Below are 16,316 nucleotides of genomic sequence, written 5' to 3' on the forward strand. Positions count from 1 at the left end.
AGAGGAGGCCCTTTTTTTTCCCATACAAAATGGCCGCCTGACCAGGCTATTTTTCAAGGTGGCCGCCAGTTTGTTTTTTAAATGGCCGTCACTCTGACTCGGGAAATGACATACCAGCTTTATATGGGCTAGATGCAACAGACAAATAGGCCAAAATGCTGTCAATGTTTAAAATTAATCATTTTTTTTTTCGGTTTAAAAAAGAGAAAAAACAAGTAGGCAGCCTCCAAAAAGGAACTGGGTGGGGACGCTAAACATGTTTTTTTTTATTTGGCCTAACAGAACTCAACCCATCAAAACCCAACGGCATGTTTTGTTGGAATCTGTCAGGATGAGTACAGTTCCCCTGAAATGACAGTCTTTTACATTGGGTTGGCACACCTTGTACACAATGTATGTGTGTGCAGTTTCCAATATGGTGTTGGAATTTGCCAGGATGGGTATGGTTCCTAGTGAATCATGCAAGGGAGTTAGGGTTCATTAACCCTAACCCACCTCACTCCTCCAAAATCCTCCTGGCGGTTTTGGAGGATTCTAGAGGATTGAGGATGAATGGTGATTGAATCAAATGAGGATTCTGGAGGATTGAGGATGAATGGTGATTGAAGCACATGAGGATTTTGGAGGATTGAGGATGAATGGTGAATGAAGCACAAGAGGATTTTGGAGGATTGAGGATGAATGCATTTTGAGGCAGGACTGTCTGATGATTTTGAAGGATTTGGCGTTGGTTATCCTTCATTTAAACACGAGTGCAACGTTTTGGGATGAGGAGGATTTTGGAGGATTGAGGATGAATGCATTTTGAGGCAGGACTGTCTGACAATTTTGAAAAATTTAGGCGGAGTTGAAAATTTTTGGAGGATTTTGGAGGATTGAGGATGGTTGTAAGCAACAAGGGCCTAGGGGGTTAGGGTTAAGTTTATTCAGTCTATGGGTGTTAATTCAAAATTAGGTGATTTTTGTTTTTGTTAAATAGAATTTTAGAAATCGGTCATGGGGTCTTAAAATTTGTCCGAAACTTTTTACAATTTACTGTATGTGTCTTACATACATACTTTATGTACGTAGCTTCCTACACAATTTTGTAGCCCTCGTTCTGAACTGTGATTGACAAAGATCATGTACACCTTGAAAAAACCATATAGGCCATCAGTACATGTGTGGATATTGACCTCTTGGGATTGATCTTAATTCATCAGGAAAGTGATTCCCCACTAAGCGACGATGGCGAGATCATCTTCAAACACAAGAGCAAGAAGAAGAAAGACACTCCAAAGGCAAGTACACACATGCACAAACTCTTCTAACTTCTGGGGATCTGATTCATATTGTATATACTCTATGTACCTGCAACCGTACATTCACGCAGGTACGTTGTACATTAGGGGTGTGCATTTACAAGTATAACGGGAACCGGGTGCCTGGGAACCGAGTGCCTGATTGAAAAACACACGGATACCGGTTAAAGAAACCCAACCCCAAAATTCAAATCTCGGAAGTTGCTGCTCAGATTCGCTCGTACCCCCCGCCCTGCAAACAGGACGCTGGGATACTGTGATGAATTCGCGCTCTGATTGGTTGGATTTTGCAAGGTTTGAAACGGCCGTTAAGACTGATTCATTACTCTTTTATTCCAGTTTAGAGATGTTTTTTTCTCGTTGAAAAGCGTAATAATGTTGGAAATTCTGTAAAATTTATCTGTGATGTTAATTTACAATTCCTGTCACTCGCTCAGGCTCCGTTTCGAATCACGAACGGTCGGATTGCATTATGCGACGCTCAAAATTTTGTCCACATGGTCCGCAATGACACAGAAATCACATCCAGTATGGAATGTGCGCAATTCCATAGGAAGTTTTCGGATAGCATTTGCGCACATTGTCTAACTGCAGTCTTGAACAGCTGCAGCCAGATGCTTTATACACAGGTCATAGGCCACTTCCTTCACAAGATTCTGTGAAGCTCATCAGAGTATCCCAGCGTCCTGTTTGCAGGCCGGGGGGTACGAGTGAACTGCACAGATTGTTCATAAGGGTCCGCACGATAATGCTACATTGTACATGTTGTACCACATCTGTTTGTGCATCAAATCGATACAGCAAGATACAAGTGTGTACAGTGAGCTTTATATAGCTCTATAGTATAAACTGCAACTTTCACTGTTTTCCCATGTAGCCTGGTTTTTCCTTTTTTTTGAAATTGCCAACAAAAGACATTCAAAAGCTTTCTTTTTCATTGTCTGAGAAATTACTAAGTAAGTTGTAAAGTTGTAAAGTTGGTTACGGTTAGTTACGGGTACCCAATTCCATAATCTGGAACCGCTTCCTGACATCAGCGTACTCGTGATGTCCAGCGCTGTCTGCCTTGAAAACGGCCCCCATTTGTCAGACAGTGTCCAGCCCCCTCGCCTTCTTCCCCTTATGCTGTTTGATTTGCAGTGGCCGGGTAATGGAGGAAAAATTCCTGGTTTTTGTAAAGTTTATTATTTTTTTGTTCTGATGGCATCTGCAACAGGAGAAAGACATGGGCCCGAAGAGTTCCCTGGAGCTGATGCGGGAGTTTGGCATCGAGGAGTTTGAGATGGAGTACATGGATGCTGATTACGAGAGCCTGATCAACTACAAGCTCTTCTGCCAGCACGTCCGCCCCCTGGTCATCGAGAACGCCCCCAATTTGCCCATGACCAAAATGACCACGCTGCTGGCGTCCCTGTGGCGGGAGTTTGCGGCCAGCAACCCCAAGCGGGGCACCACAAGGCCCCCGCCGCCCCAGCTGATCATGTCATCGCCCGAGGCACCTCCGAAGGAGGCCCCTCCCCCGCCACCACCGCCACCAAAGGAGGCGGAGCTTCAAGAGGAGGAGAGGGAGGAGGAGAAAGAGGAGGAGGTAGAAGAGCAGAAGGAGGTCAAGGAATCTAAAGGTTAGTCGTAACACTGTGGGAATCCAAGTGTTGTAACGAGTCGCTGAATTTTGTGACTTGAGTCGAGTCAAGTCCTTTAACCCTAATTCCCTAGGCCTTTTAGCAAGGATGTAGCCTCAATCCTGCAAAATCCTCCTATTGGCCTCATGGGGGGAAAAAAAGCCTCAATCCTGCATATTCCTCCAGTATTTCTTGAATATGGTCCGTGGAGGGGTGACCCCTGCCTGAATCCTGCAAAATCCTCCAATTGTCCTCACGCAAAAAACCCCTCAATCCTGCATATTCCTCCATTATTGATTGAATATGGTCTGTGGAGGGATGACCACTGCCTGAATCCTGCAAAATCCTGCGGCAGTGATTCAATATGGTTAAGGCTTGGCCAGTGACATTCTGGAGCAGTACAGAGGATTGGAGCATAATCCAGGCCTATATTGATGCATCCATGGATTGGGATCCATGGGTTTTGTACCCCCTCGGGTGCAAATGGCGCCCTCGTGTGTACAAAACACCATGGACTCCATCACAACAGGCATCAATTGTATATTGTACACTTTTCTAGTGAACATTGGTCTTGTGTAGTCTGTCATACATGCCGAAACAGTTGATTTTGAGTGGAATTTTTTTTCTCTATTTTCAGGTAAGAGCAAATCAGCCAGCAAAGACAAATCCAAGGGGAAAAAGAAGAAAGTGGCTCCCCTCAAGATCAAGATTGCCGGTCAGTCTGGACGAAAGAGGAAAGCGCACTCATCGGTAAGTCACATTGTAACATATTACCCCCTTTCATCATCCTTTTTCTTAGAGATGATTTTGACACAAATTCCTTTAGGCTTACATGGCTTTCATTCAGCCTTTAACCCTCCCAGTCATTTGCCCTTCAAAACCCTTCAAATTTTGCCTGCAAGCACTTTTTGCCCGTAGAGTTAGCACCCACACTTCAAAAACCGTAGAGGTAATCTTCTGTGGAGCATGGATAACATTTCAAAACCCTTCACAATATTCTTTTGTGTGGTTAAGCTCAGTGAGAGTTGGTGGATTCTGTCACGCTTCACTGATCTCCACAGTGCTGTGTTTTGTGCATTGACTCTCTGACACAGTGACGTAGTTTAATACTTCATAATATTTCAGGTATTTAACAGGTTTTAGATATTGCAGTGAATATTGACTTCCCTGTTGGAGGGTTAACCAATATTCTACTACATGCTTTGTATCAGTGTTGTAGTCGAGTACTTTTTTTCTGAGTACCGAGTATGCCGACTACATGTACTTATGTTACTGAGTACGAGAACTTGTACTTCTGATTACAAATTTAGGTCTCCGAGTACAAGTACTTGTACTTCGAGTACTTCTATTTCCGAATACGGCCATATGGCAAATGGTTCATTGTGCATAATTGGCCCAGGCCCAGTCAGACCAATACTGACCCACTCACGGCTAGCTGTCAAATGTGTTTGTCCGGACGTGCACAGAGAAAAATCAGGAAACTTTGATTTCTCTGCAAGCCAATCAACCATTTCCAACTGAAAGTATCGATAATAAAATAAGGCGGTGGTAATTCAAGCTATACCATTTTTTTTTAGTAGTGCTATTCGAGTACGAGTACTTTACTTTGCTGATCTAGTACAATTTCAATATGTCGGCTACGAGTACTTTGCTGCCCGAGTACGAGTACCGTCATTTCGAGTACGACTACTCTGACATTCGAGTACGAATACCAGTACGAGTACTCTGAGAAAAGTACTTGAGGAGTACTCAAGTAAGAGTACTACAACACTGCTTTGTACCCTTATCCAATTTCCCGCTTTCTTTTTCTTCCAAAGAGCGACAGCGGAAGCAACTTCAGCGATCAGCTCCCCAGCGACCTGTCGGACGAAGAGGCCAAGAGCGCCCCCTCGGTCCAGTCAGACAGCTCGGCCAGCCGCTCCTCGGCGCGCAAAGCCAAGAAACCCAAGCCCAAGAAGATGCCGATCAAGAAGAAGAAGAAAAAGAAGAAAGGCTCAGAGGAAGACGGCTACGAGGTGAGTCTCTAATTTTCGCGAGTATAAAAAAAACCCATGATTTGATAAAAGGCAAAAGTTTGTTGCAAAAACAAGATGATTAGCCAGTTGTTCAACAGGGCCTGTTCTAACCACATGTAGCATCGTGACGTTGGGTGTTATCCCTGGCTGCATGGCATATACAGGTTTATGGCTTCTGATTAGCGCCACTTGAGCAGAGACATTGACAAAACGGGGAACCGCCAACATAAGGCAGGATAGCTCAGTTGGTAGAGCCCCGGAGCGGCAATCATAAAGTCTCAGGTGCAAGCCCCGCTCCAGTCAATTTCTTTGTTACAAATTTTTAAATAACAGACTGTGACAAGTTTAACTTCTTATACTGAATATACACAAGTCTGTGTCAGCAATGGTAGCCAGCTGTGCAGCCAAAACGATGCATATCAGCAGAAAATACTGTAAAACATGGTACGGGTCAGAGTTTCAGAATTTTAAGGTTACTTTACAACAGGAACTGTCTCCAAAGTTTTTTTTGTATCGGTAAGTTTTTATGCATACAGGGCATTGTTGATTGAGACATGAAAATCATCAAAATCTTAATGCGTGGACTAGCAGTTTGCATACTGAACTGACAATTACTGAGGCGTCCCAATACAATGAAGCAGTTCCTTTGAACTAGCTGATTCTCAACTTATCAGTGACCACTCACACCCCTGAGTACAGGAGATTGGTGATAACATTTTTCATTTGATGATAAATGCATGAAATTTGGCACCCAGTCAGAGTACATGTATATCATGGGAAAGATATTTGGCTATAGGGCCATCGCAGATTTGTCCTTTGAAAAAAATATCATAGGATAACGAGCAATTTTCCACATTTTCCAAAAGGCGGCCATTGCATGTTATTCTACGATATTTTTTTCAAAGGACAAATCTGCGATGGCCCTCAAGCCAGATATCTTTCCCATTATATACTTTGACTGTGTGCCAAATGTCATGCTTTTATCATCAAATGAACAATTCCATCATATTGTGCACCAATCTGCCTGACTGCTAATACTTGTTGATTTTTGTATAATGTTTGCATTAAAGGGAATATACAACATTTGCAAACATCGAAAAATAAAACTACCAAGTTTTTAAGAAATACCTTACTAGGATGTTGGTAAATGACAGTCTAAAGCATCCTGTAAAATTATGGCACCTGGTGTGAAGTCATTTTCAAGAAAATGGTATTTTTGTATACATTTCCCAACGGTGGTCGGCCGACCACCGTTGGAAAAACCTAACTATATTTCAACTACTGCTCCAAATTTACCTTGTTTCAGTCCAAATTTTGTTTGGTATTCGTTACATGTTCATGAATGGGTGCAGGCCAGCTAGACTGGTTCCCTTACCTTACAATTTTCTGGCAACTATAAATTGATCCATTTCATCTTTAGTGGAATCAGGGAACCAGACTACTTGAACAATTTTGTTTTTCTTGGTTTTTCCAGCATTTTCGAACAAAACACTTCAAACATGTCAGTGTAACAATATTTGATATATTATACTAACGCCTCAAATACTCCATTTCTGAAAATTACAGCAAAAGCCAATGATGTACATTCTCTTTAACATGCAACTTGGCTGAAATAAGAACCCTGCTAAATGCAACAAATTGCAACAGTGGCTTCTGTTGCATTGTGCAGTGAATCCAGTGCACACCAGCCTTGGCACCAAGCAGTTACCCTGCTAAATGCAACCAAATGCAACAATATATTCTCTTACATTGTACAGTGATACCAGTGCATACCAGCCTTGGCACCAAGCAGTTACCCTGCTAAATGCAACAAATTGCAACAGTGGATTCTGTTGCATTGCGCAGTGAACCCAGTGCATACCAGCCTTGGCACCAAGCAGTTACCCTGCTAAATGCAACCAAATGCAACAATATATTCTCTTACATTGTGCAGTGATACCAGTGCATACCAGCCTTGGCACCAAGCAGTTACCCTGCTAAATGCAACAAATTGCAACAGTGGCTTCTGTTGCATTGTGCAGTGAATCCAGTGCACACCAGCCTTGGCACCAAGCAGTTACCCTGCTAAATGCAACCAAATGCAACAATATATTCTCTTACATTGTGCAGTGATACCAGTGCATACCAGCCTTGGCACCAAGCAGCTACCCTGCTAAATGCAACAAATTGCAACAGTGGATTCTGTTGCATCGTGCAGTGAACCCAGTGCACACCAGCCTTGGCACAAAGCAGCTACCCTGCTAAATGCAACCAAATGCAACAGTGGATTCATTTGCATTGTGCAGTGAAACCACTGATGCTTTTCTTGTTGCATTTAGCAGGGTTATGGTCAAGGAGTTTAATTTTGGGGTTTTGCAAGTCACCAAAGTAGTTTCGTAAACAGTCTGTACAAGCGTACTTGGGTGGAACTCAAATCCTCCTGTGTACTACTGTACGTTTTCTGTACTTTTCCTCCAGACTGACCATCAGGATTACTGTGAGGTGTGTCAGCAGGGAGGGGAGATCATCCTCTGTGATACCTGCCACCGAGCCTACCATCTGGTCTGCCTGGACCCAGAGCTGGACGCTGCCCCCGAGGGCAAATGGAGCTGCCCCCACTGTGTAAGTAGGAAACCAAAAACCAAAATAAATCTGCAAATGGTCCTTTGAACTCTGTCCTAGAAGAGCAGCTCTTGGCACAGATGTGCAATGTTTTTGTGTGGACTGCGGGCGCACTGTAATGTTCGTCATTCCTCTCTGTATTGTCATCATTTGGGAGGTACTTGTGGGTGAAGTTATGGGCTTTCAGCACACCGATCCCTCTTGCTGTCTGAACAATCGCAGACAGTCAAAAGAAATTCAGTCCATGCCATACCTTTATACACAAGCTAGTCACCAGCAGCCAGATGATCACATTTCTAGTAAACAATGTGACTAGTCAAATTTCATCAACTGACCAAAGCAGGTATCCGGTACGTACAGCTGGCTTATCAAGCGCGTACAGTCAAAGCACAGGGCCCAATTTCATAGCACTGCTTAACAGTAAGCAGAAAAGTTGTGCTTACTATAGCAGAAAATCATGCTGCTGTTTAAGCACTATTTCATGCTAACCGGTTGCGCGCACATGGAGATTTCTATTGTTACGTCACTGATTTAAGCAAAGGTTTCTTCTGGGGTTAAGCGTGCTTTTGCTGTGCTTACTGCTTAACGGTCCCTATGAAATAGATGGAGACACGGTATGCACAAAGTCGGCTGTTAAGCAGCGCTATGGAATTGGGCCCAGGTGGATCAAGCTACATAACCAGCCATAGCCAGTCAATGATTCTATGGGTAAACAGGGAGCTCTTAGCCTTACAAAAACAGTCAATTGATTGATGTTGACTGCTGACTTGACTTCACTGAATTTGTCAGCCAGAGGGAGAGTTATTTTAATGGTTTGTGGGGGGAGTTTGTGGGGGAGTGTGGCGTAGTGGTTAGGGTTCGTGACTTATGATCAGAGGGTCGGAGGTGCGAATCCAGCTGCTGGCTGTGTGTTGTGTCCTTGGGCAAGCCACTTCACCCCCACTTGCCTCTCTTCGCCCGGGACTATGAATGGATACCGGCATTAGCCTGGAAGTAACCTGGGATGGATCCCGTCCAGGATGGATCCCGTCCAGGATGGATCCCGTCCAGGATGGATCCCGTCCAGGGGGAATAGAAGTATTCTCAGTTATTTCCTGCTACTGAAACCGGAGATGAACGTCGGCCTGATGGGCCACATAGGGCTGTGGGGGACTGTGGTCCAATGGTTACGGTGTTCGACTCGTGTGCCGTGGTGCATGGGTTCAAATCCTGACCGTGGGAACATGGCGCTTGTGCTCTTGAGCAAGGCACTTTACTATTATTGCTCCGTCCTTCGGATGGGACGTAAAGCCGTAGGTCCCGTGTGTTGTGTAATGCACGTTAAAGAACCCAGTAACACTTATCGCTAAGAGAAGGGGTTTGCCCCGGTGTTTCTGGCAGTGGCTGCAATGTGCGCCGCAGCACCTTGTAAACCATTATAAGGTGCTACATAATGGGTCTCATATTTCTCATAAACTTTATTTACCTTTCTTTAATAATTGATATAATTTCCAGCGCCTTGAGTACCTAATTGTTGGTAGATACGTGCGCTATATAAGACTCCGTTATTATTATTATTATCCCTCTCGATTGGCCAGGAAACGGAGGGTGTGCCCGTGCAGGAAGAAGAACAAGACGAACACATGGAGTTCTGTCGCGTCTGCAAGGACGGTGGGGAGTTACTGTGCTGTGACCAGTGCCCCTCATCCTATCACATCTTCTGCCTCAATCCACCACTCAAGGAGATCCCGGACGGGGAATGGGTCTGCCCACGATGCTCGGTGAGTCCAGCCAAGAGATAGGGTGCACTTGGGTTGAGAGAGGGGGTCTGTTAAATGGGTTGGGAGGCGCATAAGGCCGAGCAAAACAAACTTGTTTATCGTCTAGGTTTTTTGAAAAAAAAGTGGCCCTTTTTTTAAAATTTTCTTTTTGAAGATGGCGGATTTTCCAAGATGGCGGATTTTCCAAAATGGCGGATGGATTCTTCCATTTTCCGGACTCTTTTGCTGATACCAAATATGGGGGTTGATTTAGATGAGGGGGATAGCTCTATTTTGTCGTAGAATTTAGTAACTTTGCGAAAACAATTTTGAAGTGAATTACTTTTTGGAGAAATCAGATTCTTAAAATTGATAACTTTCAAAGCTGGCCTCCCTGCAATAAAATGTATTGTCTTACTGTGCTTAGGAACAGTACATGATATGTGGGATGTAGGTAATAGTTACTGTACATAGATTTTCCTAATTGCTTCGATTTTAACATAGTCAGGCATGCAATTTTTCCTCGGAACAGCTGATTTCCTCATTTTTCACTTCACACTTAGGCCAAAAAAAAAAGTCTCTGGTTTCTGGTATGCGCGTGTGTCGCCGTAGCCATGCGCGTCGGCAAAATGAAAATTTTTTTTTTCAATGAAAGATGATGTCTCAAAACCGCCAAACTCACTGGTTTGACTGGAATCCTGCTACTGCACAATTTTAACGTGTTTTTAGATGGGGTTATGATCGAGAATAAGCTTTATGTGGCCTCTCTGGACTCCCATATATTTGCACTAAGTTTAGTCGGGCACCATTTGCAGTCATCAGCTGACATTTGAAGCAAAAAAGTCAGGTAAAAAAAACCCAAAAAGCCGCGTCGCCGCACCACTTTTTGGACAAGCTCCATACCAGAAACCGGAGACTTATTTTTTTTGGCCTTATGCCATTAAATACTGAAAAACACTGTACAAAGTCTTGTATAGATGGGAGTTTCCTCGTTTTTTTGTTTCTGCCAAGTTGCATGCCTGCAAAGTAAATTTCATACGATATATATAAATAGTATTTTGCCAAGCTGTCAGAAATCACAGCCTTTTGTATTTAATTTTGATCTGCATTTTTCCAGTGTGAGCCACCCAGGGGCAAAGTTCAGAAGATCCTGACCTGGCGTTGGACCTCGCCCCCTGTCAACACGGACCCCCTGGACCCGGAGTGCGGCAGCCCCACCAAGAAGGAGCCCGGCCTGAAACCCACCCGGGAATTCTTCTGCAAATTCCACGGCATGTCCTACTGGCACTGCGACTGGGTCTCGGAGCTACAGGTAGGGACACTTGCACTACTACACCCTCCAAAACACAACAATATGCACCAGAAACGGAATTGCCCTAGGATTGCTCTGCCGACATTACCACAGATAATGAGCAGTCAATCCCTATCCAGTTATCTGATACTAACCCTCCTTTTGTTTGATCAGTTACAGAAATAGAGCTATATTAAATTACTAGAGCGCTAACTCGATGTACAAAGTAATGCCTGATGGGCGCATCCATGTTTGTCCACAAACCTATGGAAAACTCAAAAGTTTGTACGGCATTTGTACGGCTATTTGCATATCTGCGTTTGTATTCCAAACAGGTGTGTTATCGAAGCCGATACGTCCCAAAACCGAAACGCACAATCAGCAAATGAGCGTTTCATTTTGCTCTACGCAAACAGCGCAACGTGTGCGCGTCCCTCCGCTGCAGATGCTTTTTGCCGTGACGTTTTCTGAACCGTCATGACGCGCTTAAGTTGTTTGCGTATCTTCTACTTGCGGCGTTGCATTTAGAGTACACTTTTAAAATTCAATCCATCTATTTTGATTGTGTTCTACAAACACGCATATAAATTCAAAATGTCTGCGCCCAGAGCAGCTTCAAAGCGACTCCGCGCGCAGGAATGACAAGTTAGCGCTCTAGTGATTTAATATAGCTCTATGGTTACAGACAGTCAAAACTTCAATCCTGTTCCCCTGCCATGCCTTTTACACAGGCTGGTCACCAACAGTTAGATCAGATTTCTTGTAGGCACTGCGACAGTCAAATTCCATCAACAGACAAAAGCAGGTGACTGGTAGGCACAGCTGGCGTATCAATCTCCCACAGTCAAAGCATAGCTTCATCAGATTTCAAAACAATCACAGCCAGTCAATCCTGCTTTATGAAGGCAGGGAGCACTCAACTGTTAAAAGACAGTCACTTGCTTTATTTTGACTGCTGGGCTGGCCTTGTTGAAATTGCCAACCAGAGATATGATGCTGATTTGCCAGGCAAATGATTCCAATCCCAACTGCAGCCCTTTTCACAACGTGAAGCATTTTACACACAGCTTACATGACACAGCACTGAAATTGAATAAGGCAAGGCACTTGGTCACGGTGTCCAAATATGTTGTGATCAAATGATAATTGTGTAGTGATGCGTGACTGAAATTAAATGAAAGTCATAGGGGTTGAGGCCAAGGCTCAGAGATGAAACTTTCCTGATTTTAATCGGTGCTCAGACTTTTTGAATTTCCCAACGAAATTCCCAATTTTTTTAGGATTTGTCCAACTAAAGTTGAATGTTTACGATTTTTCCACAATATGTGATTGTATTTAAATTATTTGGATTTTTTATTATTTCGCAGATGGAAGTGTTCCACATTATCTTATACCGTAACTACAGCCGCAAGTTTGACATGGAGGAGCCTCCTCCTTTGGAAGACGGGGAGACCTACGGAGGCAACTGGCGGCACAAACACGGCAACAAAGGCAACGATGAGCACCACATCAACCTGGAGGAGAAGTTCTATCGCTACGGCGTGGCTCCAGAATGGCTCCAGATACAGAGGTAACCATTTTCTTTCCTTGAAACCCTTTTTTGGGTCTCTGTTTGATTACTTTAACCCTAACCCCCTAGGCCCTTGTTGCTTACAACCATCCTCAATCCTCCAAAATCCTCCAAAATTTTCCAAAATTTTGCAACTCCGCCTAAATTTTTCAAAATTGTCAGACAGTCCTGCCTCAAAATGCATTCATCCTCAATCCTCCAAAATCCTCCGCATCCCAAAACTTTGCACTCGTGTTTAAATGAAGGATAACCAACGCCAAATCCTTCAAAATCATCAGACAGTCCTGCCTCAAAATGCATTCATCCTCAATCCTCCAAAATCCTCTTGTGCTTCATTCACCATTCATCCTCAATCCTCCAAAATCCTCATGTGCTTCAATCACCATTCATCCTCAATCCTCCAGAATCCTGTATTTGATTCAATCACCATTCATCCTCAATCCTCTAGAATCCTCCAAAACCGCCAGGAGGATTTTGGAGGAGTGAGGTGGGTTAGGGTAAACCCCCAAGTAGTTCCTCAGGACTACCCTGCTAAATCCAAGAAAATCCAACCGGAGTTTCCTGCTCAATCCACTGTGCCTTATTTTTAGTTGTCTGCTGAATCCAACGGAGTCCAACTTGGTGTTATAATGCGGTCCTGTTGCCTGCTGAATTCAATATTTGCATCAGGAATGTGCACAAGGGGTTTACTGCTCAATCCAACAGGCTCCATCGGGTTTATGATATGGTTGGATCCTGTTGGATTCAGCAGGGTTAGGGTATCAGGTTTGTGATTCAGAGGATATACTGTGTTATTTGTCTGGTATTTCAGATTACTTGTATTCGGCTTAAACCTTACCCTGGTGGCCTGTTTGCTAGGATGCATGCAAAATATCCTTTCAAAATACCTCAAAAAGTGCCTGGTGTTGATGCTTGCATGCTTTAGGCCAGTTAGGTTTAATTTGATAATTGTAATCAATTTGGTTCATTGATAAAAATCAACTGATTTTTCTTCCTTTTTCTAGATTAGATTAGTTTAGATTAGATTTATAGAAGTTTGTTAAAGTTTTTCAAATTGTGTCATTTCCAAATGCTTAATTTCTACATGCTTTCTACATGCGGATTATTGAGGTCAAAGGTAATGTAGGGGTCGTTAGAAAGGTCATGTAGGGGTCACTAGAGGGCAGTGTTCAAATAGGCTCAAAGTATTTTACTTCTACTTGGATGGAGTAATCCTTTGGTGGGGGTTCCGAAATTGAAGGTCAAAGGTCATGTAGGTGTCATTTGAGGTCATTGTACAAAAAGGAACACATTTTGACTTTTTGTAAGAACACAAAGCATATAGGGATCGACTGTAGAAAAAGGCGACACATGCGGTCTGCGGACCTTTTGTTTTAACTTCTCCTGTGTGCCATTAAAAACACAAAAATCACCACGGAAAATCTTGTAAAATTTGGAATGGCCTATCTGTTTTGGGTGAATTCCTAGTTGCATGCCTTAAAATTAGTCCCTGGGTTTTGTTACCCACTTAAACATAAAATATTTACAGATACAGTAAACTCCGGCCAAGCCAACATCGTACAACTCGTCAAATCGCTCAAGTCGGCCGTCTGACTAAAGTCCCGATTGTCTGTAATGCATTTCCATTGAATTTTTTATTTCTAAGTCGACTTTTATAAGTCGCCATTTTGCTGAAGTCGTCGTGTTGCTCTCGGTCCCCTTTCCATAAAAAGCCTAACAAAATCCTTTGTGTAAGCCGGCATTCAAAAATCACGCATTGGCATCGACTTCCTATTGCGGTTGGCAAGAAGTGTAGAGTGAAAAGTGTTTTCGCACCGCCCGTGATCGCTGCATGCATCGGTGTCGCAAAAGGGTTTCCTACTGCATACATCGCATATGCATCGTGAGCATATCAATACCAGTACCCCCTCTAGTCTGTACGCATGCACTCTGTCCATTTTGGCATGTTTGGGGTCGTCTTATAGAATGATGCAGTCAATACCAGTGCTGCCGTCAATGCGTGCATGGTATACCACGCACGCATTTAATTCGTAACTGTGCACGTACATGTATGACTATGTTGTACACGTGGTCTCCACTATCAATGCCCCAAACGTGATGATAAAATTCGAGGATTAATTTGCTGGATTCAACTCAAGCATTAAGGAGATAAATCAGGGTAAATCGAAGCCAATTAGTGCAATGAATCATGTGTGCAAAAAGGCCATTCATGTAAGTCGGCAAAATGACGACTTACAGCAGATATCGGCATTCGCTTAAGTCGTCACAAATTCTCGGGTCCCGAGAGTGCCGACTTAGCCGGAGTTTACTGTATATTCCAAACTTTAATAATTCCTTCACTTGATGCTTAATCCTGTTTATTGTTTCTGTTTGTTTGTTTTTGCTTACCTAACAGAATCATCAACAAACAGGTGCGTCCTCGCTCGGGCAAGACCCTGTATCTGATCAAGTGGCGCTCGCTGAACTACGACAACTGTAGCTGGGAACACAACGATCTACTGGATGATATCCCTGACGGACCCAAGCACATCGATTACTACAACTCACACAAGTAAGACTGTCAATACTTTTTATTATTTTCCCGGATTTTTCTATTGGATCGTAGCCAATTACAGTGAACATTAACTTATTAAATTAAAGGGAATATACAACATTTGCAAACATCGAAAAATAAATCTACCAAGTTTTTACGAAATACCTTACTAGGATGTTGGTAAATGACAGTCTAAAGCAGCCTGTAAAATTATGGCACCTGGTGTGAAGTCATTTTCAAGAAAATGGTATTTTTGTATGCATTTCCAACGGTGGTCGGCCGACCAGCGTTGGAAAAACCTAACTATTTTTCAACTACTGCTCCAAATTTAACATTTTTCAGTCCAAATTTTGTTTGCTATTGGTTACATGTTCATGAACGGGTGCAGGCCAGCTAGACTGGTTCCCTTGCCTTACACTATTCCATCATCTATAAATTGATCCCTTTTATCTTTAGTGGAGCCAAGGAACCAGACTACTTGAACATTTTTGTTTTTCTTGGTTTTTCCAACCTTTTCGAACACAAAACTTCAAACATGTCAGTGTAACAATATTTGATCTACTATACTATTACCCCTCAAATAGTTCATTTCTGAAAATTACAGCAAAAGCCAATGATGTACATTCCCTTTAATATAGGCTAGTTGTCTCTGACGAAAACCATTTTTAAGTAAATGTTGGATTGCTGTATGCTAAGAATGTTTGTTTTGATAAATTGTACAAATTATACAAATCTTCATTTCCAATCTATTCATCATCGTTTAAAAATCGTCTATCTGGTTTTTCAATTACAATATCCGATTACCGGTACCTTTGACACTAAACAAATGTTAATTTGTTCCCCCGTTTGCTAGGAGAACCATGCACACACCGGTGGAAACCAAAGTGAGCAAAAAGAAGAAGGGGGGAAAGGGCAAAAAGTCCAAGAAAGAGGAGAAAGAGGAAGAAGAGGAGAAAATCGATGTAAGTAACTCACCCTGAATTTAAAAAACAAAACAATCACAACCTCTCTATGCCTCAAATCTCAAACCGTAACCCTCTGAGATCCTACAAAAATCCACAAGCTTGGAGGATTTTGTATGATTAGGGAAGGCAGGTAGAGACCAATCAATGTGACATAACATTGGGCTTGTGAAAGTGGATTTAAACTCAACTCCTAAAAACCTGTCAACCTCTCTGTCTTTGTGCTTCAACCCTTCAAACTCCATCAGGAGATTTCTGTAGGAAGTTGAAGGATTTTGGGAGGTAGAGACCGTTCATTGGGATTTTACATGGGGCTTGTGAAAGTGGATGTAAAACTCACTCCTAAAACATGGAAATCTTCTTAACCTCTGTGTCTTTGTGCCTTAGCTGTTCAAAATCCACCATTAAAATTTTGTAGGATTTTGAAAGGTACATGTAGAGCCCATCCCTGTGACTTTTCATGGGGCTTGTAAACTCACTCCTGAAATTTTAAACCTCTCAACCTCTCTGTTTTTGTGCCTCAGGCTTTCAAAATCCATCAGGAGATTTCTGTGGGATTTTGTAGGATTTTGAAAGGTAGAGGCTATTCACTGTGACTTTACATGGGGCTTGAGAAAGTGGATGTAAACTCACTCCCTAGAAGCCTAAAACCTCTCACCCTCTCTGTCTCTGGCCTTAATCC

The 16,316-nt window shown here is 42.9% G+C and overlaps 1 protein-coding gene across 2 annotated transcripts in view; it reads left to right on the top strand.

Annotated features, from left to right (window-relative positions):
• Positions 1 to 16,316, top strand: part of LOC119721455 (chromodomain-helicase-DNA-binding protein 4-like) — a 71,587-nt gene that overhangs the window by 4,449 nt on the left and 50,822 nt on the right. For both annotated transcript variants that reach the window (XM_038191535.1, XM_038191536.1), the window contains exons 3-12: positions 1,203 to 1,280; positions 2,518 to 2,923; positions 3,561 to 3,673; positions 4,741 to 4,938; positions 7,396 to 7,539; positions 9,117 to 9,299; positions 10,396 to 10,590; positions 11,937 to 12,139; positions 14,535 to 14,690; positions 15,526 to 15,634. In XM_038191535.1, the coding sequence (XP_038047463.1) occupies positions 1,203 to 1,280; positions 2,518 to 2,923; positions 3,561 to 3,673; positions 4,741 to 4,938; positions 7,396 to 7,539; positions 9,117 to 9,299; positions 10,396 to 10,590; positions 11,937 to 12,139; positions 14,535 to 14,690; positions 15,526 to 15,634 (1,785 nt within the window). The remainder of the gene's footprint in view (positions 1 to 1,202; positions 1,281 to 2,517; positions 2,924 to 3,560; positions 3,674 to 4,740; positions 4,939 to 7,395; positions 7,540 to 9,116; positions 9,300 to 10,395; positions 10,591 to 11,936; positions 12,140 to 14,534; positions 14,691 to 15,525; positions 15,635 to 16,316) is intronic.

Source organism: Patiria miniata, unplaced genomic scaffold (genome assembly GCF_015706575.1).
Source record: "Patiria miniata isolate m_02_andy unplaced genomic scaffold, ASM1570657v1 HiC_scaffold_13, whole genome shotgun sequence".
NCBI lineage: Eukaryota > Metazoa > Echinodermata > Asteroidea > Valvatida > Asterinidae > Patiria > Patiria miniata.